The 27,591-nt window shown below is 55.5% G+C and overlaps 2 protein-coding genes and 1 pseudogene across 2 annotated transcripts; 2 read left to right on the top strand and 1 right to left on the bottom strand.

Annotated features, from left to right (window-relative positions):
- Positions 1–4,906: 4,906 nt before the first annotated feature.
- On the bottom strand, positions 4,907–7,728 carry LOC103114676 (eukaryotic translation initiation factor 4E type 1B-like). The gene is made up of 7 exons (XM_007524379.2): positions 7,714–7,728; positions 6,939–7,009; positions 6,554–6,649; positions 5,947–6,010; positions 5,433–5,546; positions 5,181–5,320; positions 4,907–5,021 (listed from the first exon to the last, which is right to left on the bottom strand). Exons 1-7 carry the CDS (start codon positions 7,726–7,728, stop codon positions 4,907–4,909), a joined length of 615 nt encoding a protein of 204 aa, XP_007524441.1.
- A 1,629-nt stretch (positions 7,729–9,357) lies between these two features.
- On the top strand, positions 9,358–13,713 carry LOC103114677 (homeobox protein TGIF1-like; annotated as a pseudogene).
- Positions 13,714–18,134: 4,421 nt separating this feature from the next.
- SNCB (synuclein beta) lies at positions 18,135–26,241 on the top strand. Its single transcript, XM_007524354.3, has 6 exons — positions 18,135–18,141; positions 19,085–19,214; positions 21,337–21,378; positions 21,591–21,709; positions 25,215–25,304; positions 25,598–26,241. Exons 2-6 carry the CDS (start codon positions 19,094–19,096, stop codon positions 25,628–25,630), a joined length of 405 nt encoding a protein of 134 aa, XP_007524416.1. The 5' UTR covers positions 18,135–18,141; positions 19,085–19,093; the 3' UTR covers positions 25,631–26,241.
- The last annotated feature ends 1,350 nt before the right edge of the window (positions 26,242–27,591 follow it).

Raw genomic sequence — 27,591 nt, 5'->3', positions numbered from 1 at the left:
CTGTGTGTGGCAACCGCCATGTGAAGATTACTGCTAGGTGGGGCTTCCCTCCGATTAGAGACGACTGTCCCCCCAAAAGCGGAGCCTGGGGGGGCAGGTGGTAGCACAGTGGGTTAAGCACACATGGCACAAAGCTCACGGACTGGCTTAAGGATCCCAGTTCGAGCCCCTGGCTCCCCACCTGCAGGGGGGTCGCTTCACGTGCAAAGCATTAGGATCAGTGCCAGGATCCCTGTATGAGGCTCTGGCTCACCACCTGCAGGGGGTTCACTTCAGAAGCGGTGAAGCAGGACTGCAGGTGTTTCGGGGTATCTCTCTCCTTCTCCGGCAGGGTGGCCTCCAGGGGAAAGGTAACGGGCTGGTTCTTTCTCGCTCACGACAGGGGTGACACGAAGTAAAAGACACCAGGGGACTCTTAGCATGAATCTAGAATCTGAGTCCTTAGAGTCCCAGAATCCTAGAGTCCGTTTATTAGCAAAATTGACATGAGTTAAATAGCAAAGCAATGGAGGTAATAATTGTTGAAATATGACAGAAATTACAGGTTTCTTAACAGTCAGCATGCCCCCAAGGTAGGGGGCTGGTATGACAGGAATTGATGAGATACAAAACAGTTATTTTCCATGACACAAGCAACTTACTTACCCACCAAAGGTATTTGAGAGAAGCATAGGGGTTAAACCAGTAGGGTGAGAGAGAAGATGGATATCAAAGAGCCATATAGTTTGGAATTTCTCTTGTCTGGGGTCTGAGGTGTGTTCTTCTGTGATCAGAAGGTGACTTTGAATAAGTGAATCTGTGGCCATGTGGCCTGCAGTTAATGGAGGGAAGTACTGGGGTATCTGTGGGCCTGAGAGTCGAGAAGGAAAGAACCAAGTCTGAGTTTCCCCCCTTATGCTCACCTCGGTTGAGAGAGACTTACCAAGAGGTTATCTTCTCAGACCTCCATCCAAAGATGGGGGTGGTTCTCCCTAAGCTCTATCAGGCTCACACATGTTCCCAACACAGGTGTCTATCTTTCTCTCCCCCTCTCTGTCTTCCACTCCTCTTTCATTGTCTCTGTCCTGTCCAACAACAACAGCTATAACAACTACAACAGAGGCAATAAAATGGGAAAAATGGCCTCCGGGAGCACTGGATTCATAGTGCAGGCACCGAGCCCCAGAAATAACCCTGGAGGCAAAAAAAAAAAAGGCAGAGTCCAGGGCAGAGCATCCTCCAGCCCATGCAGTGCAGGATTGATCCTGGGGCCTTGTGTGGGCTCTGCCCATTGTGCCCACTCCTGAGGCTCTTGTAGGGCCCCTCTCCTTGCACTGAGGAACCTATCCAGATGTGGACCACTGCAGATGTGCAGAATGTAAGCAGTTTGGGAGACTGCCCCTGCTCGCCCTCTGACCTCAGGTCTCCTACCCATTCTCTCTCACTCTTTTTTTTTTTTCCTCCTCCAGGGTTATCTCTGGTCCTCGGTGCTAGCACTACAAACCCACTACTCCTGGAGATATATATATATGCAGAGAGATTGATAGGGGAGGAGAAGACACCTGCCTCCCCACTTGTGAAGTGACCCTCCTGTAGGTGGGGAACTGGGCGCTTGAACTGGGGTCCTTGTGCAGGTCCTTGAGCTTCATACTATGTGCACTTTTCCTGCCCACTCTTTGCCAGGGAGGGGACACATTGTGCTGGTGGCTGGGCATGGCTGGTGCCCCTGAAGCCACCTCCTCTGATGTCTCCAAGAGCACCCGCCCCAGCAGCCGCCTCCCACGTGCCCGGAAACTCAGACCCACACCGCCAGGAGCCCTGGGATTACCCTCTGCAGCTCACCCTCGTGATGACAGCCTGTGACATGGAGCTACCCAAACAGGGACGGCGGGGGAGCAGCAAGGGACCAAGCAAGCCCAGGCTGGTGAACCGCGATCTCTGGGAGCAGATCCTACTATGAGTTAAGGGGCCCCAGCCTGGCTCCTCACTGCAGGGCTGGGAAACTAAGGAGGCGCAGGTGCTGGAGGAAGCTACCCATAGTGGTCACCAGAGGGCGCCAAAGCACAGCCAGATGGTTGGGCTGAGAGTGAGAGAGGTAGGGGTGTGTGTGTGTGTGTGTGTTTGTGTGTGTGTGTGTGTGTGTGTGTGTAAGAGAGAGAGAGGGGGAGAGAGAGAGAGAGAGAGAGAGAGAGACTTGGGAGACTGGGTGTTAGACCCAGATCTGACCTGCCACCAGAGGACTAGGAGCAGGGCCTGCCGGCTCGGCTCCAGCATTGTCTCTGCCTGCCGCCTATGTCCCCTCACTCACTCACAGGCAGGCAGAGGGGACCCACTGCACTTACACCCCCATCGCTCATTCAGCCAGGCTCACTGAGCGCTTGCTGTGTTTCTGTGTGTTGGAGGGGGGCCTGGGACAGGGGTTGAGGGTTGAAGGCCTTCCGGCGACACACCGCACACAGGTGGCCCCTCTTGATTTCAACCACTAAGCAGCAGAAGAGCAGGATCCAGCCCGGTGCTGGGGGAGCCCCTGTACCCACCTGGCCGGGGCGCCTGTGTAGAGAGAGCCAGGTGCAACAGAGACCTGAACAGGTTTTGAGTCTATTTCTCAATGGTGACTGGAGCATGAACCAGGGCCTCCCACCTGCCCAGCTGCCGGCCCTCTAGTCTGTCTTCAGGGGAGGTGGGGGGGTGGGAGAGACAGCACAGGGCCCCTCCGGCATCCCTGGAGGTGTTCATGGTGCTCCCCTGAGGTGCTGGGCTTCACACAGGAGTAGAGTCTGAGCTCTAGTGGGCCAGCTGTCTCCTGACCCTTGTCTATCTGCTGGCTTATTTACAGTGGCGCCTCGTGCTGGCTTGGTGCCGCTGCTCCCGGTAGACCCCCACTCCCCCACCACACCCCACCTCCAGCTTCAGTTTCAGTTAGAGACAGAACCACTCTGCCTTTCAGGAAGCCTCCCCTGGTGGCCTGTGTGGAGCTCCAGGGTGGGGTGTGGACCCGGGTCCTTGTGCAGGGTCGAGTGTGCGCTCTCCCGGGTGAGCACCCCCAGCCCCTTCTTAGTCAAGTTTTCAATGATTCTGATGACACAGAAGAGGCAGAAGCCCAGTCTGTGAGGGAGGGTGCTCAGTGACAAGCTCTCTCCTTACAGTCTCAAACCCGGGTTCAGCCTCTGGGACCACAGCAGAGCGCTAGGGACAGCGAGTGGCTGGGTGGGGGAGGGGATCAGTGCTTTCTTCTCTCTCTCCTAACAAAGAAAACAAAGGGGTGGGGAGGCGGCTCAGCGTGCAGGTGTGAAGCCCTGGCTTTCATCCACTCCCAGGTCCAACCCCTCCCACCCATGTCTCTTGGGGTGGGGGGGCATCCTTTTAGTCTCTGGAGAGTTTTCATAAGAGTGGTGGGTTCTGTCCAACTCAGTGCTGCTTGCTCCTCTGGCCCAGGAAGCTGCATTGCTGCAGGAGTGTCGGGCTGCATCCCAACAGGGGTGCCCCACCTTTTGCTCCTCCAGAAGTACCTCCTGCCCAAGGAGTCCAGTGCGCGCTCACCCAGAGCACCCAGCAAAGTATTTCCCGCAGCTGCCCATCTGCGGGGAGATGTTCCTGGAGAGCTGGACAGGCGAGGTGAGCTTCCCCTGGCCACCCAGACTCTGCTCCACCCCAAATCTGCGCCCGGCTCCGCCCCCTGCCCCCTTGCTAGATCTCATAGCCCCCACCCCCATTGAAACCCCGCCCCTTCCCTTTCCCTTAGGGCCCAGCCTTGCTTCCATGGCCCCGCCCCTCCCTGGCTCCGCCCCCAAGCCTGGGCAGACCTTTGGGCTTCCTGAGATGCTGCTGCTCTCAGTAGCGCTTTAGATGAAGCAATGGACGCTCAAGCATGAGGTTCTGAGTTCAATCTCCGGCCACATGTACCGGAGTGATGTCGGCTCTTTCTCTCTCTCTCTCTATGTTCTTCATGAATAAATAAAATCTTTAGGTGGTCAGGGAGGTGGCGCAGTGGATAAGGCTTTTGACTCTCAAGCATGAGGTCCCAAGTTCAGTCAATCTCTGACAGCACATGTACCAGAGTGATGTCTGGTTCTTTCTCTCTCTCCTATCATTTCTCATGAATAAATGAATAAAATATTTTAAAAAATAAAATCTTTAGAAAATATAAATAAGTGGTCCAGGAGGTGGCTCAGTGGATAAAGCATTGGACTCTCAAGCATGAGGTCCTGAGTTTGATCCACCGCCGCACATGTACCAGAGCGATGTCTGGCTCTTTCTCTCTCTTCCTATCCCTCTCATTGGTAAATAAATAAAATATTAAAATAAATAAATAAATAAATATATAAAAGAACTGGGCTGGCCACAAGTCACTTCCTCACCACCTGCCCAGGGACAGGGGAGGCCCAGACATCCTGCCATGGCCAAGGAAGAGACTCACTCTGGCCCCCACCTCTCCCAGTACCACAAGGGGGTGTATGCCTCAAGCCCTCCAACTGTTAGGCTAGGGGAACACTCCAAGGACCCAGCCCCAAGCGCTTGAAGGAAGGTCCTAAACAGCAGAGTCCAAACCTACAAATCTGATGCAAGTCAACAACCACAGCAGAGTGACCACAGAGAGTCCCCTGCTCATGTCACTTATTCCAGCCCAGTGTCAGCAACCCTGCGCCCTGTCCCTGGTGGCACTAAGAGCTTAGCGGCAGTACTCACTGCTCTAGCCCTGACCTAAGCCTGGGTCAGGGTGGAAATCCAGAGGTCCACAAAGCTGGACCCCAACTGACAGTAGAGGGCTTTTATTCATTCCAAGACAAGCAAGAACCAGGCTACCTGCTGGCCCGACATTCTACCAGGAAGGATGGGGGGGGTGAACCCCAGACCCCTATTACACACACAGACACACACACAGACACACACACACACACACACACACACACACACAGCTCCAGGCCTGTTAGACCACAAACTTGTTCCTAGCCAGTGAGTTGCTCTTGGTGGCCGTGTCTGCGTGGGCCTGGTACCCAATGGTGGCCTTCATGGAGAGACCCAGGCATTCTTTGTAGACTCGCCTGGAGTTGGGGAGCAGGCAGGGTGAGAGACAATTAGCAGGGGTGGTGGGGAGATGACCAGGGACCCCGGCTCCTTTGCCAAAAGATGTGAGGAGTCTGTCCTGCAGACAGCGGCCCTCGCTCACCCCCTCCGGAGCAGGAAGGGGCAGTGGCCCTCACCCGATGTGCATCACGCTGGCCTGGCTGTCGGCCTCCCGCGTCCACAACGCGATCTTGTCTCCCTTGGTGCGGATGTTGACAACAGCCCCGCACACGTCTGGGCCATAGTCCCCAAAGCCCTCCCCGATCAGACACAGCATCTGGGGGCCCAGGGTGAAGGTGAGGGGGAGGCCTCCCTCAGGGCCACCAGGGCTGCCCCCACCAGCCTTGAGCCCAGGGGACGCCCCGCAGCCCTGCCCTGCTCTACCTCACCGTGTCCAACCACAGGCGGTCCAGATCCAAGTGGCGCAGCTGCTTGGCCAGGCTCACCAGCCAGCGGCCACCCCGCTTATTGCTGCTGTCTTCCCACATGGGTTCGATGCCATCCTGGGGGCAGGATGCAGGGAAGTGGAGCCCAGACACCCTCCATGGCCCTGCTCCCAACCCTCAGTGGGTGCCCATCCCTCCCTGTTTGTACTTGCTCCTCCAAGCTGGCTCCCTACACTGAGCCCAGAGCCCAGAGCCCAGAGCTTAACTGGGGTCCCTAAGGAAGCCTGGATTGCCTGGACTGCAGGGATGGGAGGGGCCAGGTGTGTGGGCGGGGCCATCTTGTGGGCGTGGTCGGGTTGGGTGGGAGGAGTTGGAGGTGTGGGCGGGGTCGGAGCCAGCTCAGGCAGGCAGTTCCTGGGCTGGGGGAGGAGTCCCCCACCGACTCCCCACCCATAGACCCCTTGACAGGAGGGCTGCAGCAGGCCCTGTGTCCTGGGCCTGGGGAAGCAGAACTCACCCGGAACAGGGCATAGTCGCAACCCGGGGAGAGCTTGCTGGGCAGCTTGATGTTGTTGTACAACCTGGACAGAGGGCCTGCCTTCAGGCTCTGCTGTCAGTAGCCTCACCCCCTGTTACCTCCCAGGCCCACTGCCTCTGGGCCCCTCCTCCGGGATTCTCTCCCTGCTGTCTCCTCCAACCCTGACATCCACCCCCTCGGAGCCCACCCACCATCTAAGGCCCTGCTGCCTGAGCCCGGGGCAAGGTTCACAGGGACCTTCTCAGGTCCCCTCCTGTGGGGACCAGGGGACACGCTGAGACAGCCTGGCCTTTGCTCTGTGGCCCAGACAAGCTCAGAGGGTGAGGCACCCACCAGCCTCACAGCTGCTCCTGGCAGAGCCCAGTTCAGGGCCTCGCTTCTCCTGGTCCCCTCAGCCCACAGAGCCTTCTGCGGGGCCTGAGCACAGCCCCCAAGAGCCTCTTTATCCTCAATAAGACCCCCCAACACACAAGCCCCACCCCACGAAAACACAAAAGGCTCTCTCCTCCTGCCCTGGGGTGCACTCTCTGGGGTGCAGGGGTGGGGGGAGGCTCCTGGACCCAGCCTCCACAGGGCAGACACTCACGCCCAGAAGTCCTCCACCGTGTCAAACCTGGTGACCATCTGCAGGTTCTCCCTCCAGGCCCGGCTGCGCTCATTCTTGAAGAACCACAGAGCCCAGCTGTTGGGGAGGGTGTGTGACCAGCAGAAAGCAGAGAGCCCCCCAGTACCGTCAGGCAGGCAGGGCATCCTCCCTTTCAAGGACAGAAGCTGGGAGGTGGCAGGGGACACGGCCCCTCCCCATGGTCACTGGGACCCACTGTTCTTTCTGGGAGGCTAGTGGCCTTCACCACAGAATCTTGGGGTTGTGTGAGGCCCACAGGAAGCATGGGCCTGAGTCTGGGGAGGAACCTTGGGGCAGGAGAGAGAGGGAAGGGGTCTCTCGGGGTCATAGGCAGGGCCCTGCCCACCTGGTCATCAGAGGGTTCAGCTCCAGCGTGACACCTACAGGACCCCCACTCTCAGCCTTCTTCCCCCAGGCCTGGGGGGGTGCTGGGATAGCCTGAGGGTACTTCTTCCCGAGCTAATGCTCTCTGGCTTGGAGAGAACTCAACTGGAGCCGATCTAGGTTGCTGTGTGGGAGAGGGATCAGGAACTCGTGCCACACTAACTTCTGCAGGAGATACACTCTGGAACTCTCGGAGCCGGAAAAAAATTTCCAAGTGTCTTTAATCAGAAGAGCAGCTGTTTTTATACTCTCCAAGTAGGGTGGAAACAGGATGTGATATAGAGAGGGTGGAGAGAAAAGTGACTGGTGAAAATCAGAGTGTGACAAGGAGGGGGCGGAACAGGCGAGAATCCTATCACTGAACCACCAATGCCCTGGAGGGAGTGCTTTATGTAAATGTAAAAGTGATTTATGTAAATAGACCAAAGATTTGGATCAGTAAATCCCTATATAGGCATATGGTTAAGCAGAAGCCAGGGGGAGCTGGCATACTACCCAACAGGGGGGCAGAGTTGGGGGTCTCAGGTCCCTCTCCCATGGATGCCTCTGCTCTGGCCTCCTCCTCCTCCTCCTCCTCCTCCTCCTCTTCTCCCTCCTCCTCCTCTTCCTCCTCCTCTCCCCAGGCCAGCAGTCTACCCTCTCTGGCCTGAGCAAAGAAAACATCAGGTGAGCCTGAGGCCTGGCCTGGCTGTCCCTACCAAGCCTTCCCTGCAGGAGAGACACTAAGGAGGACTCACAGAGTTGGTGGCCATGCTGCCAGCTCCAGGAATCCCAGCTGGGGGCTTTTAACCAGGAGCCAGCAAGGGTGGGTGGGGCACAGGCTCACACATTCCCTCCATCAGCAGTTAGTGGGCACCAGCTGCGACCAGTTTGGGGCTGGGAATAGCACCTGATTGAAGATGACAGAGTCACAGGGCACTTGTAGTGGGTCTGGGGGCAGGGGAAGAGGAATCAGAAGAGGAATCAGATGCACTTTCCAGAGAGTTCTCTGCACTGCTGGTGACCAGAAGGAGCAGATTTGCTGTCCAGCTGCGGTCATTTATTTTCTTCACAGAGCTGTGGGGACAGGCCTCCTGGGGACAGGTGTGTGCTATGGGGTGGGTGACCCAGAGGTGGGAATCGGGATGCTCTGCTGTTCTCTGGGACCTTGAGGGGAAGACAGGGGCCCCTCCTTTGGCCTGGTGGTGGGGTTCCCACAGTGAGTGTTCCCAGAGACAGGAAGTGGAAGCTGCTGGAAGGCCTGGGCCCAAGGCCTGGCACAACATCACAGCTGGCGTGTTCTCTGGGGGTCCCCAAACCCCTGGCAGAGATGGCAAAGCACTCCACCTCAGGGGGCAGCAGGAGGGTGTCTGGGGAGGGCATGTGGACCTGATTTGATGGAGAAAGAAGACTCCAGTGCCAGCCATTGTCTTTGTTACACAAGGGTGCCAGTCTAGGACTTAGGGGAAGAGGAGGGGCCTGGGGGAGTGGGGGGGCTGCCGGCTCCCTTATACACCCACCACCTTCCATATCCCCCAACCTAAAGTGCCTCTGGGGTATGGGGCCGGGTGACTGAGGAGACATTATTTTTGTTTTAAAGATGTTTTTTATGTATTACATATGGGAGGGAGTGGGGAACTTCACATGGAGAGAAAATGAAACAAAAGATATGCTGTGGGTAAGACTGTGTCGCACCTGGTTGAGCATAGGCACATGACAGTGCACAGGACTTGGGTCAAGCCCCTGGTCCCCACCTGCAGGGGGAAAACTTCACAAGTGGTGAAACAGTGCTGCAAGTCTCTCTCTCACTCTCTCTCTCTGAGAGAGAGAGAAGATATATATCTTCCTCCTCTCTCAATTTCTGTCTCTTTCCAAAAATAATAATAATAATAATAATACTGAGAGGACCCAGAACTCTACTCATGTACCTGTAGCACTGGTGACTGAACCTGGAATCTCAGGTAAGAATACTGAAGCTCGGGGCCAGGTGGTGACTCACCTGGTTGAGTGCATGTGTTACAATGAGCAAGGACCCAGGTTCAAGCCCCTGGTCCCCACCTGCAGGAGGAAAAGTTGATGATTGGTGAAGCAGGACTGCAGGTGTCCATCTCTATCTATCTCTATCTCCCCCTTCCTCTCAATTTATGGCTGTCTCTATCCAATAAATAAATAAAGATAATAAAAAATTAGAAAAAGAATCCTGGTGCTCTATATTTGATCCACTAGGGGGAGAATTATTATTATTTATACAGAGACAGAGGCAGGAAGAAGGAGTGATAGAGACCACAACAGTGAAGCATCCTTCAGTGCGATGGGACTGGGCTCAAACCTGGGTCGAGCACATGGCAAAACAGTGCCCTATCCAAGTGAGCTATTTCAGCCACTGAATAAATCTTTTCCAAATGTCAAACAGCGACTCTGACAATGTGGCTCAGCACCCCGGAGAACAGGATGGCCCTGGCCCTGAGGAGATCTGGGACTTCAGGCACTTGCCTGGCTCAAAGAGGAAGCAGGAGTCAGTGTTTTCCATGGGTCACACAGTGCGTGGGGGGACGGGGGGGCTCCTTCTGAGGGGAACCCCTTAGCAAGAATCAGGGGGTTGACCTGAGGTTGAGATTAGATCATTGCTGCCCTTCTTCTTCCTCCCTCCCCCTCCTCCACCTTCCTGTCTTGGGGGTGTCTTTTCCTTGGGCTAGGGTCCTCATACCAGCCCCTGCTGGGACCCACCTTCTGTACCTCCTGTCCTCACCCATACAGACCCTCTCTCCCTGCTTCTCCTAACACCTACTCCAGGCCCCCAGTCTGGGGCTGACCTCACAGGTCCAGGATGCAGGGAAGGCTGGAGAAACATCCTCAGCTCTTGGGGGATCTGTTGGGCTCAGCCTGATAAGGCAGAGAGAACCCCCGATTGTGGGGCGGGCACACTAGGCAAGTGGAGTTGCTCACTTGGATAATGTACTGCTTTGTCATGTGCAAAACTCAGGTTTGAGCCCGGCCCCACTACATTGAGAGGAGTTTCAATGCTATACTCTCTATCTGTCTGTCTGTCTGTCTGTCTATCTACCTACCTACCTATCTATCTGTCTGTCTATCTCTCTGCCTGTATCTTTAAAAACAGGGGGGTTGGCAAGTGGTAGTGCACCAAGTTAAGCACACATAGTGAGAAGCACAAGAACTGGCTCATGGATCCCAGTTTGAACCCCCGACTCACCACCTCCAGGGGGCACTTCACAGGCGGTAAAGCAGGACTGCAGGTTGTCTGTCTTTCTCTTGCCCTCTCTGTCCTCCCCTCCTCTCTCCATTTCTCTCTGTCCTATCCAACAACGACGACATCAACAACAACAACAATAGAAAAATGGCCTCTAGGAGCAGTGGATTCATATTGCAGGCACTGAGCCCCAGAAATAACCCTGGAAACAAAAAAAAAAAGGGAGGGGGGACAGCAGGACGAATCCAATGCTTAGAGGCCAACAATAATGGCAGGTGCCCCTCACCCCATGCCAGCTTTTTAAACCATCTTAGTAAGATGCCATTCCAGGTACAATGCAGGCCTGCCTATCTCATTGTCCTGCACTGCGTTTTGCTGTATCTCACAGATAACTGAACTTCTTACAAATGAAAGGTTCGGGCAACCCTGAGTTGAGCAAGTCCACCAGTGGCCTCGTCATCCAGGATGGACTCACTTCTGTCCTTGTGTCACCTTTGGGGTAGGTGTGTGCTGGGTTTTAGATATGCAGCTCATTGCACTCTAAAATACGGAACAGATAGAGCAGAACATCTTAAAATATATATTTAATTAATTAATCTATTGTTTTAAAAATTATTTTATTTAGGTGTGAATTGCACAGAAACAGACAGAGAAATTTAGATGGAAGGGAGAGACAGGGAGAGAAAGAGAGACACCTGCAGCACTGCTTCACAATTTATGAAGCTTTCCCTTTGCAGGTTGGGACTGGGTGGGGACAAGGAAGGGGCTTGAACACACGTCCTTGTACATTGTGGCATGTGTGCTTTACTAGGTGCCCCACTACCATACCCCTATTTACTTACTTTAATGACAGAGATACAGAAAGAAAGATATAGGGAGGGGCCGGGTAGTGACACACCTGGTTGAGTGCACTTGTTACAATGCACAAAAACCCAGGTTTAAGCCTCCAGTCCCCACCTGCAGGGGGAAAGCTTCGCAAGTAGTGAAGCAGAACTGCAGGTGTCTCTCTGTCTCTCTTCCTCTCTGTCTGTCTCTCCCCCCCTCAATATTTGGCTGTCTCTATCAAATAAATAAAGATAATTTTTAAAATTTTAAAAAGGTCAAGGCACACCCAGCCGGAACGGGGAACAAAGGGCCAGGCCAAGGGGAGACTTGGGCAAGCCAGGAGAGCTTGGGGTGGCCTCAGTGTCACCGCATCCCACCTGGGAGCGGGCGCCTGGCAGGCCGGAGACTTGTTGGTGGCAGTGACTCTGGGAGTGAGTGTCAGCCGAGCGCTACAGCTGTTGCCCCGCTAGCCCCCACGCCCCCCAACACTGCCGATGGCAGGGAGGGGAGCAGCAGCAAGAAAGCAATCGAGGTATTGTAGCGGCTTCTGGCAGTGAGACAAGAATGATGAGAGCATGGCGCCTCCTCGGACCTCGCGTCTTCTGCTGGCTCAGGCAAGAGAAGGCGAAGGGGCAACCTCCCCAAGGAGTCCCTTCAGATTCTCCGAGATTGAATGTAAGAACACCGACATAATGCCTACCCCTCAGAGCAAGAGAAAGCATTACTGTCCCAACAAGCACACCTGTCCACGCTACCTGGTTCATCAACGCCCGCTGGAGGTTCCTCCCTGACATGCTGGGAAAGGACAGCAAGCATCCAAATCAATTCACAATTTCCCGTCGTGAGGCCAAGATTTCTGAAGCAGGCTCTGTGGAGTCAGCAGGAGACCTCAAAAACTTCATGCCGACTCTAGAGGAGAGCCCATTACATTCCTGTACAGCTGGACCAAACCCAGCCTTAGGGAGACCACTGTCCCCTAAGCCATCGTCTCCAGGATCAATCTTGTCAGTTCTTCTTCTTCTAGCGTTTGCCCTTCTTCGGTAGCCAGTCAACAGCGTCAGGTTGAGCCTGATGTAAAGTTTCGAGACCTCTTTTGAATCTGGACAGATGGCAGTTGTTGACTATGTGGGTCATAGTCTGTCTGGAGCCGCAGGGGCAGTTCGGGTCGTCTCTGGCTCCCCAGCGATGGAACATAGCGGCGCACCGGCCATGGCCTGTTAGATAGCAATTAAGGAGGGCCCAATCATAACATGCTAGGTCAAAGCCGGGTTGACGCTCGCAGGGGTCTGTGATGAGGTGTTTGTTCTTTACCTCAGCTGACTGCCAACTCTGTTTCCAAGAGTCTGGAACAGAGAAGTTCAGTGTAGGCGTAGGGGACCAGATTGGGCGACAAGATGTCAAGCGTTGGACAGGGTGGGCGAAGATATCCGCGTATATTGGCAGGTCCGGTCGAGCATAGACGTGGGAAATGAACTTAGATGATGCCGCATCCCGAGGAATATCTGGCGGGGTGATGTTGCTAAGAACTGGCAGCCATGGAACCGGGGTGGAATGGATGGTTCCAGAAATTATCTCTTACAGAGAAATTCCTATCACCCGCCCAAGCTGGTTTCCGCCCAGGAAGATCTACCTGCGAACAAGTCCTGGCCCTCTCAACTTACATTGAAAATGGATTCCAGAAGAATTTAAAGACAGGTGCTGTCTTTGTTGATCTCACAGCAGCCTATGACACGGTCTGGCATCGTGGTCTCCTAGTCAAGATCTCAAGATGCCTGCCTCCATGGGTGGCCAACACTATATCGTTTCTTCTCCAAAACAGAAGATTCCGGGTGCATCTGGGTGACAAGTCTAGCAGATGGAGACTTGTCTCAAGTGGCCTCCCCCAGGGCTCTGTTCTGGCTCCTACGCTATTTAATATTTACATCAATGACCTCCCAGAAACTTCTTCAAGGAAGTTCATCTATGCCGATGATATCTGCTGTGCAACTCAGGCATCCAAGTTCGACATCCTCGAGGAAACACTCATGAAAGACATGTCTCTGATATCTGATTACTGTAAAAAATGGCGACTAATCCCTAGCACTGCAAAAATGGTATCATCTGTTTTCCATCTACACCATGCCTTGGCCTCGAGTGAGCTTAATGTGCAGCTTGACGATACGAGAATCCAACATGAAGCCCAGCCAGTCTATCTTGGCGTTACTCTCGATCGCACTCTGTCATTTCACGAACATCTCATAAAAACTGCAGCAAAGGTGGGCTCGAGGAACAACATCATTGCAAGACTGGCCAGCTCCTCATGGGGCACGAGCGCTTCCACACTACGATCATCATCTCTGGCATTATGCTATTCCACTGCAGAATACTGTGCCCCAGTATGGTTCCGTAGCCCCCATGTCCACTTGGTCGAATCTGGTCAGTTATCTGCCATATCACCGTGACTGCACTGCAAGATGTGCCTTACTCTCTCTGCCACTCTGTTGGTATGGGACAGAATACAGATATCCAGCAAGTGGCGTCCCACAGCTTTACAGACACCTCCCTCATGTACCCAGGGGACACATGTAAGTCTGGGCCAAGTACAAACACACAGAATGGTCTCTTCAACACTCCTCCTCCTACTCTACCAGACCTCAACCAGGATTTCAGTGGATTTCAGCTCCTAGTGGATGTTGCCCTCAAACGGGCTGCAAAGATGGAGCTTCAGGCAAAGCTTACAGCTTAACCCTCTTTCAAGCAAAATCATTTTCAAAAATGTTACGGTTTCTGGGGTCGAGGCACGAGATGAATTGCATCATTTTTATGCCAATTGCATTATTATATATATGTATATATTTATTAATATTCACACATGGGGTTGCTAAAATGAAGCCTGCTGTTACTGAGATGTCTTCAATATAATACAGTCATTCCACGAACTATAAACTCAAAAGCTACTGTAGAAACAAAGGTTTTCTTTTAAAAACGTTTCATGGTAGATTATTCAAAATGGGAGATGGTTCCCAAGACCATGTGATTTCCCCTCTCCCCCCCCTTTTTTTTCAGACTGCAATACTTAGAGAACCGACAGCATCTTCTCATTCCTGTGTGGAACACGATGCCCACATACTGTCTAATTGAATACATTTTTTTCATTTTTTTCCAAGCTCATATAAATCAAGTTGATTGTCTTTTTTATGACATAATAAAATATTTTCTTTAAAAAACATTTTTAAAGAAGGGACCAGGCAGTGGTGCACCTGGTTAAGTGCTCACATTACAGTGTGCGAGGACCCAGGTTCAAGCCCCCAGTCTGCACCTGCGGGAGAAAGCTTCATGAGTGAAGAAGTAGGGCTGCAGGTGTCTCTCTATCTCTCTCTCCCTCTCTATCTCCCCTCCCCTCTCAATTTCTCTCTGTCTCTATCCAGTAATAAATAAACAAAAATATTTTAAAAATTAAAAAGAAAGAGGGAGTCAGGCGGTAGTGCAGCGGGTTAAGCGCAGGTGGCGCAAAGCACAAGGACCGATGTAAGGAAGGATCCCATTTCCAGCCCCCGGCTCCCCACCTGCAGGGGAGTCACTTCACAGGCAGTGAAGCAGATCTGCAGGTGTCTCTCTTTCTCCCCCTCTCTGTCTTCCCCTTCTCTCTCCATTTCTCTCTGTCCTATCCAACAACAACAACATCAATAACAACAACAACAATAACTACAACAACAATAAAAAACAAGGGCAACAATAGGGAAAATAAATAAATATAAAATAAATAAAAAGAAAGATAAGGAGAGAGAAGCGCACTGCTCAGCTCTGGCTGATGGTGGTGCTGGGAATTGAACCTGGAAGCTCAGAGCCTCAGGCATGAAAGTCTATTTGTGTGGTCCAGGAGGTGGAGCAGTGGGTAAAGCACTGGACTCTTGAGCATGAGGTCCTGAGTTCAATCCCTGGCAGCACATGTACTAGAGTGGTGTCTGGCTCTTTCTCTCTCCTCCTATCTTTCTCATTAATTAATAAATAAAATCTTAAAAAAAAGAAAGTATATTTGCATAACCATATACTGTCTCCCTAGTCCCTACAACAGAACTTTAAAAAAATATATTTATTTATGGGAGTCGGGTAGTAGTGCAGAGGGTTAAGTGCACGTGATGCAAAAATATATTTATTTATTCCCTTTTGTTGCCCTTGTTTTTTAAATTTTTTATTTATTTATTTTCCCTTTTGTTGCCCTTGTTGTCTTTTTATTGTTGTTGTAGTTATTAATGTTGTTATTGATATCGTCGCTGTTGGATAGGACAGAGAGAAATGGAGAGGGGAGGGGAAAACAGAGAGGGGGAGAGAAAGACAGACACCTGCAGACCTACTTCACCGCCTGTGAGGAGCCGGGGGCTCTAACCAGGACCCTCATGCTTGTCCTTGCACTTTGCACCACCTGCACTTAACCTGCTGTGCTATCACCCGACTCCTCCTACAGCAGAACTTTTACAGATACTGAGAAACCAGAAACATCCTCTGTCTCATACTGCAGTATTTGTTTTTGGGGTGGGGGTTGGCATAAAGGTTCTTCTTCTAGCGTTTGCACTTCTTCCATAGCCAGTCAACAGCGTCAGGTTGAGCCTGATGTCTGCTTGTTGCTGGCTTTGAAAGTGACTGGGATCCATGTGGATTCAGTCGGCTAGGAAGGATCGTCAGTTTCCCCAATAAATGGGTACTCGCGGGATGCACCACGGGAAGGTCGATCCAATGCATCCCGGCATAAAGGTTATGCAAAGAGACTCTCATGCCTGAGATGCCTGAGGTTCCAAAATCCCAGGTTCAATCCCTGCACCACCATAAATCAGAGTTGAGCAGTGCTCTGGTTAAAAATAATAAAATAAAATAAAATTGGGAGTCAGGCGGTAGCCCAGCAGGTTAAGTGCAGGTGGTGCAAAGTGCAAGGACCAGCTTAAGGATCCCAGTTCAAGCCCCTGGCTCCTCACCTGCAAAAGAGTCACTTCACAAGTGGTGAAGCAGGTCTGTAGGTGTCTATCTTTCTCTCCCCCTGTCTTCCCCTCCTCTCTCCATTTCTCTCTATCCTATCCAACAACAACAACATTAATAATAACAACAATAAAACAATAAGGGTAACAAAAGGGAATAAATAAATAAAATAAAATAAAAAATTAAAAAAATTGCTTTGCTGTGGTGATCCTGTGTTCTGACAGCACCAGGAGGAGGTGACGGAGTAGAGAAGCTGCTCTGTCCAAGTCCCAGAGGCACTTCCTGTTAGCAGTGTGGGGAAAATGGCTGCAGGGTGACCTCAGCTGCCCAGCTCTAGGGTGTATGTACATCTGTGTGTAAGGTGTCTAAGGCACAACTGTAATGTGTGACAAGCATGTGTGTATGTTCGACTGGCATTGTCACACCCATCTTGCCACCCTCCCATGCCAGCCTGAGTGGTGACCCCTGAGGAGGGAACAGCCCCTCCAGCTGGACAGCTGGATTGATATCTAAAAGGCTCCCCTGTGACATGAAGCTGTGTGGTGACTGTCTTTACATGAGTGTCTCTGTGCTCTGGCCCGGGCAGAGCTGCAAGGAAGAATTCCTGGAAGGGGAGTTTTGACTCCAAAGGAGCATCTGGACGAGGGGTGAACGCTGCCAAGCTGCCTTCCGGGAAGCAGGTGCCAAGCTGCATCTCCACTAGTTGCCTGGGATGTGTCTGTCCGGGTCCCGCCAGCCTGGCTCCCTGCCACCCTATACCCTGTCCCCACACACCCTGCTTGCCCAGCCATTGAGCTTTCTGCACACACTTCTGCCTGGTGCCCCCTTCCTCCTTGTGTGTCAGAGCAAATCCTTCCAGTCCCACAAGGTCCAGCTGGAATGCCACCATCTCCAGGCAGCCCTCCTAGATGTTCTCTGACCTGTCAAGGTCCCCATCCTCTGGACCCATGTGGCTTCTTAGGCATAATTCTACGGAGCATCCATCGTAGAACAGCAGATGCCTGGCAATTCTGGAGTCATTGTGAAGCTCCCCATCAGAACCACCTCCAATGTGGTCTGCCCACCTCCTTCCCCAGCCTCCAGCAGCCCTGCCTCTCACCAGTGTGTAAGTGCAGTGCTGCCCCTAGGCTTTTTTTTTTTTTTTTTTTGCACTGCTGTTCCCCTTCACCTGTGCACCACCGCCTGGCTGCCCAGCTCCAGCTTCAGCTGCCTCCTGTCACATCACATCTTTTTTTTTTTTATTTCTTTGTTGGGGAATTAATGTTTTACATTCAACAGTAAATACAAAAGCTTTGTACATGCATAACATTCCCCAGTTTCCCATGTAACAATACAACCCCCATCAGGACCTCTGTCATCCTTCTTGGACCTGTATTCCACATCACATCTTATTAAAGTCGCAAGACTCTCACAAGCTGAAATGGCCCATTTGCTTTTTGTCTTGTGACACACACACACACACACACACACACACCCCAGAAAGGCCATGGGAGCAGGGACCTTGTTTTCTTTCCTGTCTCTAGCCTCCATTCTGCCTGGTGCCTGGCTAAGTACCCCCAGAACGTTTTTTGGGCCTCCCTCCACGCCTCCAGGTTTTATAGGAAGAGTCCCCTGTCCAGCCTTAGTGAAAAGATGTGACCCCTCCCCACCTGCAGGGTTGGGGGGAGATTCACGCGGTGAAGCAGGGCTTCAAGTGTTTCTTTTTCTCTGTCTCCCCCTCCACTCTTGATTTCTGTCTTTACCCAATAAATAAGTAATGAAATCATTTTTAAAAATTAAAAAAGAAAGATGCAAACAACTTCCCCCCGTCTGAGCCCCTGCCGCAGCCCCCTCCTCTGAGGGCACCCTGGCCCCCTCCCGCAGGGCTCTCACTTGCAGGGTGGGGGGCGAGTCTCCAGCTCCACACACATCCCCTCCCAGGCCCGGCGCGGCGGGCTGTCACCCTCCCCGCCCCCCGTCAGTCAGCCGAGGGGGCGGCGCGGCCGCCAGGGGGGGCGCTGAGCTCAGAGCTGCAGCAGAGCCGAGCGAGCCGAGCCCGAGCAGAGAGCAGGGCGCACAGGAGCCGAGGCCCCAGAAGAACCCAGGCCCGGGCACTGCTGCGCCCCGGCTCCGGGCGGCGCCCCGTTTGCAGACCTGCGCCCCCGGCCGCCCGGTCAGCTCCGCAGCCGCTGCTGCTCCAGCCCCAGCCCGGCCCCGCATCCAGGTGAGGCCCCGCGCCGCGACGGGAAGACACCGGGCAGTGGCTGGCAGGGAGGCGGCAGACGGAGACGACGGCGAGGAGGGACGGGGTCCCAAAGGGAAGAGGGGTGATGATGGGGGGCTGCCCCCCCCAGGTCCAGGAAGTTCGGGGAAGGCCGCGGGTGGAGATTCTGCGGAGGAACCAAGGGCCCAAAGGGGGGGGGGGTGGGCTTAGAATGGGGGCCGGGGACGCAAAGGGCAGGAGGGTGGGGATGGGGTGCTGGGACCCCTCCTCCAGGTCTGTGCGGGCTGAGGAAGGCGCCGCGGGTGGAGACGGAGGAAATGGGGGACCCAGAGAGAAGGGGGGTGGAAATGGAGGGCCGAGGACCCAGAGGCAAGGGGGTGCGTATGGGGGGCTGGGACCCCCCAAGTCCAGGCGGGCTGGGGAAGGCGCCGTAGGTGGAGATGAAGGGACTAGGGGCCCTGAGACCCAGAGGACAGGAGGGTGGGACTGGGGGCCCCAAGCCTGGGCGGGCTGGGGAAGGCTCCCCGGGTCGAGACAGAGGGAATGGGGGGCCGAAGCGGCTGGTGGAGGCGCTGCGGCTGCAGAGGGTGGGGACGCGGCTGCGGGCTGCGGCGGTGCGTGTCGGTGCGCCCCGGGGTGCGGGCCTGCAGCCTGTCGCCCGCAGTCCCCGGCTGACTGTGCGGACGTGCCCCGCGCCCCGCGTGTGCATGTGAGCGTGTCCCCGGAGCCCGCCCGCGTGTGTGGCCGTGTGACCCCTGCGCGTGCCCCCCCCACCGGGGGGCTGCGGGTAACCGAGGGGGCGTCCCCTCTACGTCCCAGGTTTCAAGGACGCTGGGACTCGCTCGGCCTTGTGAGGCCGATGGGAGGGGTCAGTGTCCCCGAGGGGCAGCACGGTCCCCAGAGAGACGGGAGCCAAGCCCACGTGTCCCCCTCCCCCCCGCAGGCCGCCAGGATGGACGTGTTCATGAAAGGCCTCTCCATGGCCAAGGAGGGCGTCGTGGCTGCCGCGGAGAAGACCAAGCAGGGGGTGACTGAAGCGGCAGAGAAGACCAAGGAGGGCGTCCTCTACGTCGGTGGGCAATGGGCAGGGCCTGGGGGCGGCAGGTGGCGGGTCCTTACAACCCCGGTGTAGGGGGTCAGGGCAGAAAAATGTGAGTCAGCAGATGGGGCGGGGTCAGTCGGTGTCACTGGGGACAGGGCCAGGGGACATGGAGGGTAGAGGGCAGGAAGGCCCCCATGTAGTGCTGAGAGTAGAGGCCCCCCCTTCCTCTGTCTCCCACGGTGCTGAGCCTTTGCCAAGAGCTGTGAGAAGTGGCAGAGCGCCTCCCTCATGGAGTGTCCCCCTCCCCACCCCCACACCTGCCACAAGCCGGCAAGATGGAGTCCATTCCCCATCCCTACCCCCACCCCCTGTGGGTGACTACCTTGTCCAAGGTCACATTCCAGAGCCCCCCCTTCCTCGGTTCCCTCCGAGTTCTCCCCTCCTTGTTGTCCTCTCCCTGCCCCAGACCTGTGGTGCCACCTTGCCTCTGGGCTCCTCTCCTGGCAGCTGCCAGCTGCTGGCAGGAAAAAGATCAAATGGTTGCCCCTCCTCTCCCCCACCCTCCTCACCCACCCCAGGTCCTCGGCACAAAGGTCCCCTCTGGGGGCAGATTCGCCACCCTACTTGTCTGTTTGAAGACGACTCAGTGGCCACTTTCTATGTGTGGGGAGGTTGAGGGGCACCTCTCTTGGATCTGCCAGCAGTGACAGGTGGGGACCACTTCGTTGGGGTGGTCAGAGAGGGAGGGACAAGTAACTCTGGCGGGAGGTGGTTGAGTTAGCTGAAGCTAAGGCAGAGCCAAGGGACATCTGAGCCCACCCCTATGGGACCTCAGCTCTGGCCTCCTCCCTGCCTCCTTGCTCAGCCCTTTCATTCCTGACACCTCAATTCTGTCACCCCTAGAAGACTCTGCCCCTCCCCCCTCCTCTGCCCAGACACCCACTGTGACTTCTCAGTTCCCACATAGTAAAGCCCGAGCTCTGGCTGGGGTATCCAGTGCCCTTCCTGCTCCTGCCTCAATTTCCCCACTTGTCCCTCACATTCTGGGGCTCTCACAGGCCCTGAGGGCACATTTCTGTCCTTGGAAGGCCCTCCCCAGTATCCCCCCCATCATCACCTGCTCCCCATGCGTGCAGGCCGGGAGCTCCCCTCCCGCATCACTTAGGCTGGAAGCCTGAAGTCCCGTCCCCACATTTGAAGTCCTGGGTATTGAATCTGCTCTTCTCTCGCACCCAGCCCCAGTATATGCCTGAGGAGGGAAGGGGGGGCATCCAGCCTGGCAACCTCCCTTCCCTCTCCCCTCAGCCCTAACTTCCCCTCTTTGGGCCCGGCTGGTCTTTGGCCTCTCCTCCTCCCTCCTCCCACCAGCCTCAGCCACCCTGTGGCTGGGAGCTTGCCCCCCCCAAACACACACACACACACACACACACACTCAGATTAGTACCCTTCTTCCCTGGCCCGGTCACCACCCTCCTGGGAAGACCCAGCCTTGTACTGGTGTTGGTCCCCACGTGGGTACCCCTACTCTACCCAGACACTCCCCCCCATGTCTGTCCGACAGGAGGAGGCATTCACACCCCAGTTATAAGAGCACCTTGTGGGAGTCGGCCGGTAGTGCAGTGGGTTAAGTGCAGGTGGTGCAAAGCACAAGGACCCGTTCAAGCCCCTGGCTCCCCACTTGCAGGGGAGTCACTTCACAAGCGGTGAAGCAGGTCTGCAGGTGTCTCTCTTTCTCTCCCCCTCTGTCTTCCCCTCCTCTCTCCATTTCTCTCTGTCCTATCCAACAATGACATCAATAACAACAACAACAATAATAACTACAACAATAAAAACAACAGGGACAACAAAAGGAAATAAATAAATATTTTTAAGATAATAATAATAAAAGTACCTTGGGAGGAAATGGAGAGGGTGGCCTGAGGTGGCTTGTGGGACTGAGGACTTTTCTAAACTTTGACCTTGGGGGTCCATAGCATTTTGGGTTTGTTGGCTTTGGTCCCCAGCAGGGATTGAACCTAGGGACCCACACAGGTACAGTCACTTCATATGGGAGGGAGTGGATAGGAAGTTCACACAGCAGGCATGGGGGGGGGGGCAGAGGACTCTGGAGGAGGGCCTCCTGGTCCCCAGGCTCACAGCTGTTGTCCCCACAGGAAGCAAGACCCGAGAAGGTGTGGTGCAAGGAGTGGCCTCAGGTACAGGTCCTGCCCCTCATACCCCCCACTGTGTGTGGGACCCTGCCAAGATGGGGGGGGCATGGGGGAGGCCCAGGAGAGGGGACACCAAGGATTCCCAGGTTGTTGGGCTCCCTGGGGAAGACAGCACCCCATCCCGAGATGCCAGGGACGGGAGCAATCGAACCTCCTCCAGCCGGCCCCCAGCCCCTCCCACCCTCTCCCCATGCCAGTGGCCGAAAAAACCAAGGAGCAGGCGTCACATCTGGGAGGGGCTATGTTCTCCGGGGCTGGGAACATCGCAGCTGCCACAGGGCTGGTGAAGAAAGAGGAGTTCCCCACCGATCTGAAGGTGAGCAGTCCTCCTACTGCAGTGGCACACATACCCAGACCTCCCCTCCGGGGGGCCAGCCTGGAACACAAGACCCCTGTCTCCGGTTCTGACTCAGTACAGAGGGTGTCTACATGAGCTATGCCCCGGCAGGGGGTTCTCCATGAGGAGGACTCCAAACCAAGCTGGGGTATTTGGGTATTGCATGTGTGAGGGTGGCCATATCTGGCCACATCTGCCGGTATCACCTGGCTATTCATTTATTTTCATCTAACAATATTCAAGCCACGGAGAGACCATTTCAGGGGTTACTGCATAAGGGGGCCCTACATTCCTGGAACTGTGATTGGAGAAAATAGGCGGGGTGAGGGCAAGCCAATCAGTCAGCAAAGGGGCTTCAGAATGAACCAGGGACAGGTCTCAGGAGGGCTGAGGGAGCTGGGGAGACAAGCCAGCGCCAGGGGCCAGTGGCTACTTTAGCTGGGAGGTCTTCTCTGAGGAGGTGGTGCTGGAGCTGATGCTGGGGCATGAGGCAGGACACGCAGGAAGTCTGTGTCAGGCTGTGGGGCAGATGTGAGTGGGCATGGCTGTGCCAGAGGTGTGGATCTGGGGTACACGCATGTGCAGGCAGGTGGGGGCAGGGGTGATCTATTATGGCACATGCCATGGGTCCGGAGCCCCACAGAGGGAACCCCTGCTCCTCCACATCCTGGCTGTGGGCTCTGAGCAGGTAGTGGCACGAGTCCGAGCCTCAACCTTTATAATATGGGAGACAAATGCCTGTAGACTAGAGATGCTCTAGACAGAGGCTCTGGAAGCTTCAGCCAAACAGGAGATGGGCCCCTGTCACATTCTGGTTATTTCTCCTGCAAGAAGGATGAGACTTGACTCAGAAGTTCTGGTTCAAGTTCTGCATTTGCCCAGCTGTGTAGATGTGTCATTTCTCACCATTGGGTTAGCAGTGATAACTCCCTTACCCTTATCTTGAGTGTGTGTGTGTGTGTGTGTGTGTGTGTGTGTGTGTGTGTGTGTGTGTCGAGGGGCTGGGGGAAGCTGGCATTATTAAAGTTTTTATTCTAAGATTTATTTTTAATGAAAGAGAGAAACACACACACACATACACACACACACACACCAGAGTACCACTCTGAAGTATGTGGCAGCTGGGGATTGAACCCAGGACCTCACTCTTCCCGAGTCACCTGCCCTGCCCCACAGTACACCTCTGGTGCACATTCACTGAGTCCTCACAACGTGCCTGGGCAGAAGGCACCACAAAAACCCACTTCACAGATGCAGAAACTGAGGCTCCAAGCATGAAGTCACCTGGTCTGGTCCCCAGCCCCTGCCTGTCCCTATACAAGGTGGAGAGAAACCATCAGGTGGAGCTGAGTTGCGGGGGTGGGGAGGGACAGAGTCTGAGCGCCAACCCTGAGGCTGTCTGTGACTATCTCTTTGCCATTTGCTGACACCTCGAGCCTACTCTCTCCACAAAGTTTCACATCACAGATTTATAATCCAAGCACCCAATCTTCTGGGGCGCTGGGTGTGGGAATCCCGGCAAGCCCAGTGTGCCTGTACCCCCAGCCTGCTCACACATGCCATCATGGATTACTCACAGTGACCCAAGAAAGCAAAGCACTGGGAGGCCGCTGGTTCCCGGGCAAGTGATGTGCCTGGTGTATCCAGCTGTGAGTGGTCTGGCTGGGTGCTCATTCAGAGAACTTTCAAAATCGGGTAGGGAGATAGCTCACCTGGTAGAGAGCACATTTTACCATCCTCGAGGCATCAGATTTAAGCCCTCTGTCATCACATGGAAATACCTGCATGGGGGAAGCTTCATGAGAAGTAGAGCAGGGCTGCGGCGTCTCGCCTCTCTCTCTCCTTTTCTGTCTTTCACCTTCTAATTAGAGAGAGAGAGACTGACTGTTGGGAGCACTGGAACCAGAGCCCCAGTGACAAAACCTGGTGAAGAGAGACAGAGAGAGGAGGAAGAAGGAAACACACACACATACACACACACACACACATAGTAATATTACCAGGGATAATGACCTAGGTTCAAGCTCCAGTTCTCACTTCTAGGACGAAAGCAGTGGTGCAAGGTTACAGGTGTCTCTCCTCTCTGTCTCTCTCCCCATCTCTGTCTCTCACACTCCATCACAAAGAAAGAAAAAGTAAAAAAGGTAGCCACCAGGAACAGTGGAGTCAGTGAAGGCGCTTCTTCTTCTTCTTCTTCTAGCATTTGCCAGTGAAGGTGCTGAGCCCCAGTGACAACCATGGTGGCAAAATCATCACGATCCATCACCATATATGCGTAGATGTTATTATTATCCAGAGACAGAGCACCAAACCATCATATGCAAATCAGGAGATCAACCCTGGGGGGCCCCACACGTGGAAGACCCACTCACCACCTCCCTAGGCCCAGGGAGATTTCTTAAGCCACTTTTTGTTCCTTTTGGACTCGGGCCTCGTGCACAAGCTATCTCACCGCTACTGGGCCTGACTTTTTCATTCAGCCAAGAAGACACAGAAAGAGGGAGAGACAACACAGCACAGGGACTTCCCCCCAGTGCCACAGCATCTCCCATGTGGTACCAGTCGTGGGCTGACAGCATGGCAAGTCCCTCACCCACACCATGAGCTAGCTCTCAGACCCTAAAGCGACCTGAATTTTCAACGAAGCTGCGGGTAGAGAGCACCAGCCCTTCCCAAGGGGAGCCCCTGCTGGAACCAACACCCCAATCTCACAAACTCAAGCCTTTGGAAGCCTGTCCTGGTCCCCCTGCAGTTCCTGCCAGAGTGAGAGGAAAGGGCAACTGCTTCCTGATTTTGTCACTTCCTGGGCACCAAGATTCTGCCTGAGCTCTGTGGCCTCGGGCACACACCTGTGTTCATGTACATACATGGCCTTGCTTGCAGGAGGCCTGCCATGTGTCCAGCACCCCCCCATGAACCCCCTCTCTGAACCCTAAGCAGCAGATGCAGGGGGGAGGGGAGAGTCTTAGCTCACACATCCAAGCAACACCGTGAGCTGTTGCTTCCAGCTTATCTGAAAATAGCAACAGCTGAAGAAACCAGGCCAGGCAGTGCCCGGGGGAGGGAGGGCAGGAAGGTGGCAGGGGAGCCGCTCAGAGCCCCTGCCCAGCCACTCCCTGAGCCCCCACATCCCTCTGGCCCAGAGCACCATCTCTGGGGTCCCTGGCGCCCCACCCAGAGCTGTTCATAAGAGGGGAGGGTGAATCACCTAGTGACTGAGTGTGCGGAGCCAATGATGGAAGTCCAGGAGGTGTAGGTGCTACGTAAGGATGCAGGGGGACCTGGCACCCCACCACACCATACCCCAGCTTCCTAGTGATGGTAGCTCTCTCACCCCACTTCAAGGCACTCCAAATCAGCAATTTAATTAGAAATCTTCCACAGCCAAGCCTTCCCCCGACCCCAACAGGGAGCCCCTCTGTTCGAGCGTGGGGAGGGAGTGTCTCCCGATGCCTTCATGGCCTTGCCCCTTCTCTGCCCGCAGCCCGAGGAGGTGGGTCAGGAAGCTGCTGAGGAGCCGCTGATAGAGCCCATGATGGAGCCCGAAGGCGAGAGCTATGAGGACCCACCCCAGGTGAGGAGCAGGGAGGCTGAGGACACCCCCCTGGGGGGCAACTCAGAGATAACCGCCCTGTCCAGCTGGGTGGGAGGGCCTTGGCAGGATGGGGTGGATCCTCTTCAGAACCTCTTTTGCTGTAACTGGGAGCATCAGGAGGTGGCAGCTGGGAAGACAGATACAGAGAACCCTGTCTTGGGACTTCCTAGATGTCCCCAACCCAAGCAGGGGTCTTTCACCAGGGAGAGGGGGTCTCAGGACCTGGTCACTGCAACCCCTCTCCTTCTCTGCCCTCCCCACCCCTATTGCAGGAGGAGTACCAGGAGTATGAGCCAGAGGCCTAAGGGCTTAGCGCAGCCCTCACCAGCAGCACAATCCTGTCCCCTGTCCCCTGTCCCCCGCCCCGCCCCCCAGAGCCAGGGCTGTCCCTTCTCCCCCCTCCCCACAAACACGAGATCTTCCTTTGCTCCGAGGCGCCCCCCTCCGGAGCCTGTGTTAGTGTCTGTCAGTTTGTCTGTCCTCCCCGCCCGCGTCCAACCCCGGGGCGTGGCCAGGGCCGCGATGGGGAGCTCCCCTCCCCGGGCGTTGTCCCCTCCCGCCCCTCGGGTCCAGTGTCTACGCGGTTGTAGCATGTTCTGTGTCTGTAAATCGAGATCCGAAAGCGACGGCTTCCCGCCCCCACCCCAGGGGTCCCCGGGCAGCCCCAGAGCCCTCCCCACTCCCACATTCATATTTACCCTAAACGCCCCCCCCCCAAAAAAACCCTTTTTTATTTTATTTTAACGGAAACCAGGAGCCAGGCTGTGCCATGCCCCTCCCCCAGCCGGCCCGGTCCGAGCGCGGGCGTCTTGTGTCGTGATTGTGGCATGGAGAGCCCCCTCCCCCGTGTGAGCGTGTCCGGGGGTCGGGCCCGGCCGCCCCCCGCGTGTCCATGAATAAAGCCAATCTGTCTGTATGGCCACCGCATGGGCAGACGGGCCTGGGGGGGGGGGCGTTCTTCGGGCTTGAGAGGGATCTCAGCCTGTGCCACCCACCTCTGGGAGCTGGGAACACACACACTCATCCCCAGCCCAAGATGGACCACCTTGGGACCCAACTCCTATATATATCTTATTTATTTTATTCAGAGACACAGAGACCAATGCCCTGCTCAGCTCTGGCTGATGGTGGTGCTGGGGATGAAACATGGGAACTCAGGCAGGAGAGTCTTCTGCAGAACGATCTTGCTGTCTCCCCAGCCCCAGGGCCCACCTTTTCCATCGCCTGGAGGGCCCGGGGTAGGTGAGGGTCGGGCGGCAGGGAGGTGGCGCCCCCTGCTGGACGTAGAACCCCCGCCGTGCAGCAGTGCAGAGGGGAGCCCCCAAGGGTTCGCTCCTCACTCAGGTCGCTGGCACCGTGAGCGCACACCCGGCAGGCAAACCCAGGCGGACACGTGTGCGCGCACGCCCTCCGCCACGTGCCGCCGCGCTCGCACCATTTGCACACGCGCCGCGGAGCAGCCCTGGGAGACCAGCCCCGCGGGCGCAGCGCACCCGCCCAAAGCGACCAGAAACCTCGGGAGGGAGGGGATGCGGGCATGCACCAGCAGGGACAGCGTTCGGGCAGCCGGCGCCCCGGCCCTCTCGGTAAAGCAAGCAGCCAGGCTGGTCCAGCTAGGGGACTCAGAAACCCCGCAGCTGTAGCGGCTCCGGACACTAGGGGGCGCCCGACACCGCCTCCGCGGCTCTGCACAGAGGCTCCGCCTCCTCCTGAGAAGGCGCCGCTCTCATTGGCACAGAAGGGCCATACAACGCAGAGGCCCCGCCCCTCCCCGCGGAGGCCACGCCCCCGCCGCTGCGGCTGCGACTTCGCGCGCACCGAGGCCTCGCCCCCGCCCCTTCTGTGCTCTGCCGCAAGAGTACCCCAACCTCGCCTGCGCAGACCCCTCGTCTTTCCCGCCTCGGTGGGGCCGCTTTTCCGACTCCAGCTCTGCCTGACCTGCTCCCGGGGCGGGTGGCGCCCCTCCTCTGCGCGGCTGGGGGCGGGAGCTGCGGGAGGTGGGTGCCCTCGGGTCACCTTGGCGGGCCGTGCGGGAGCCCTCATTTCCGGAACGGGGAGGCGGCTGGCAGACGCGTGTGTGTAAGAGAGCGACCTGGGTTCTGTCTGACTCACAGCTTGCTGGTGTGGCGGCACCCCCAGATGCCTTTGGGCTGAATGGAGTGGCTGCGAGAAGTCTCATTCTGCCCGCACGGGCTTTTTTTTTTTTTTTTTTTACATGAATCCCCTGGACTCTGAAGAATTTGATGTCACCAGCTAGCAGCGCCCG

Source organism: Erinaceus europaeus, chromosome 9 (assembly GCF_950295315.1).
Source record: "Erinaceus europaeus chromosome 9, mEriEur2.1, whole genome shotgun sequence".
NCBI lineage: Eukaryota > Metazoa > Chordata > Mammalia > Eulipotyphla > Erinaceidae > Erinaceus > Erinaceus europaeus.
Note: the sequence above shows the minus strand (reverse complement) of the source record. Positions and strands in the feature narration are given on the sequence as shown.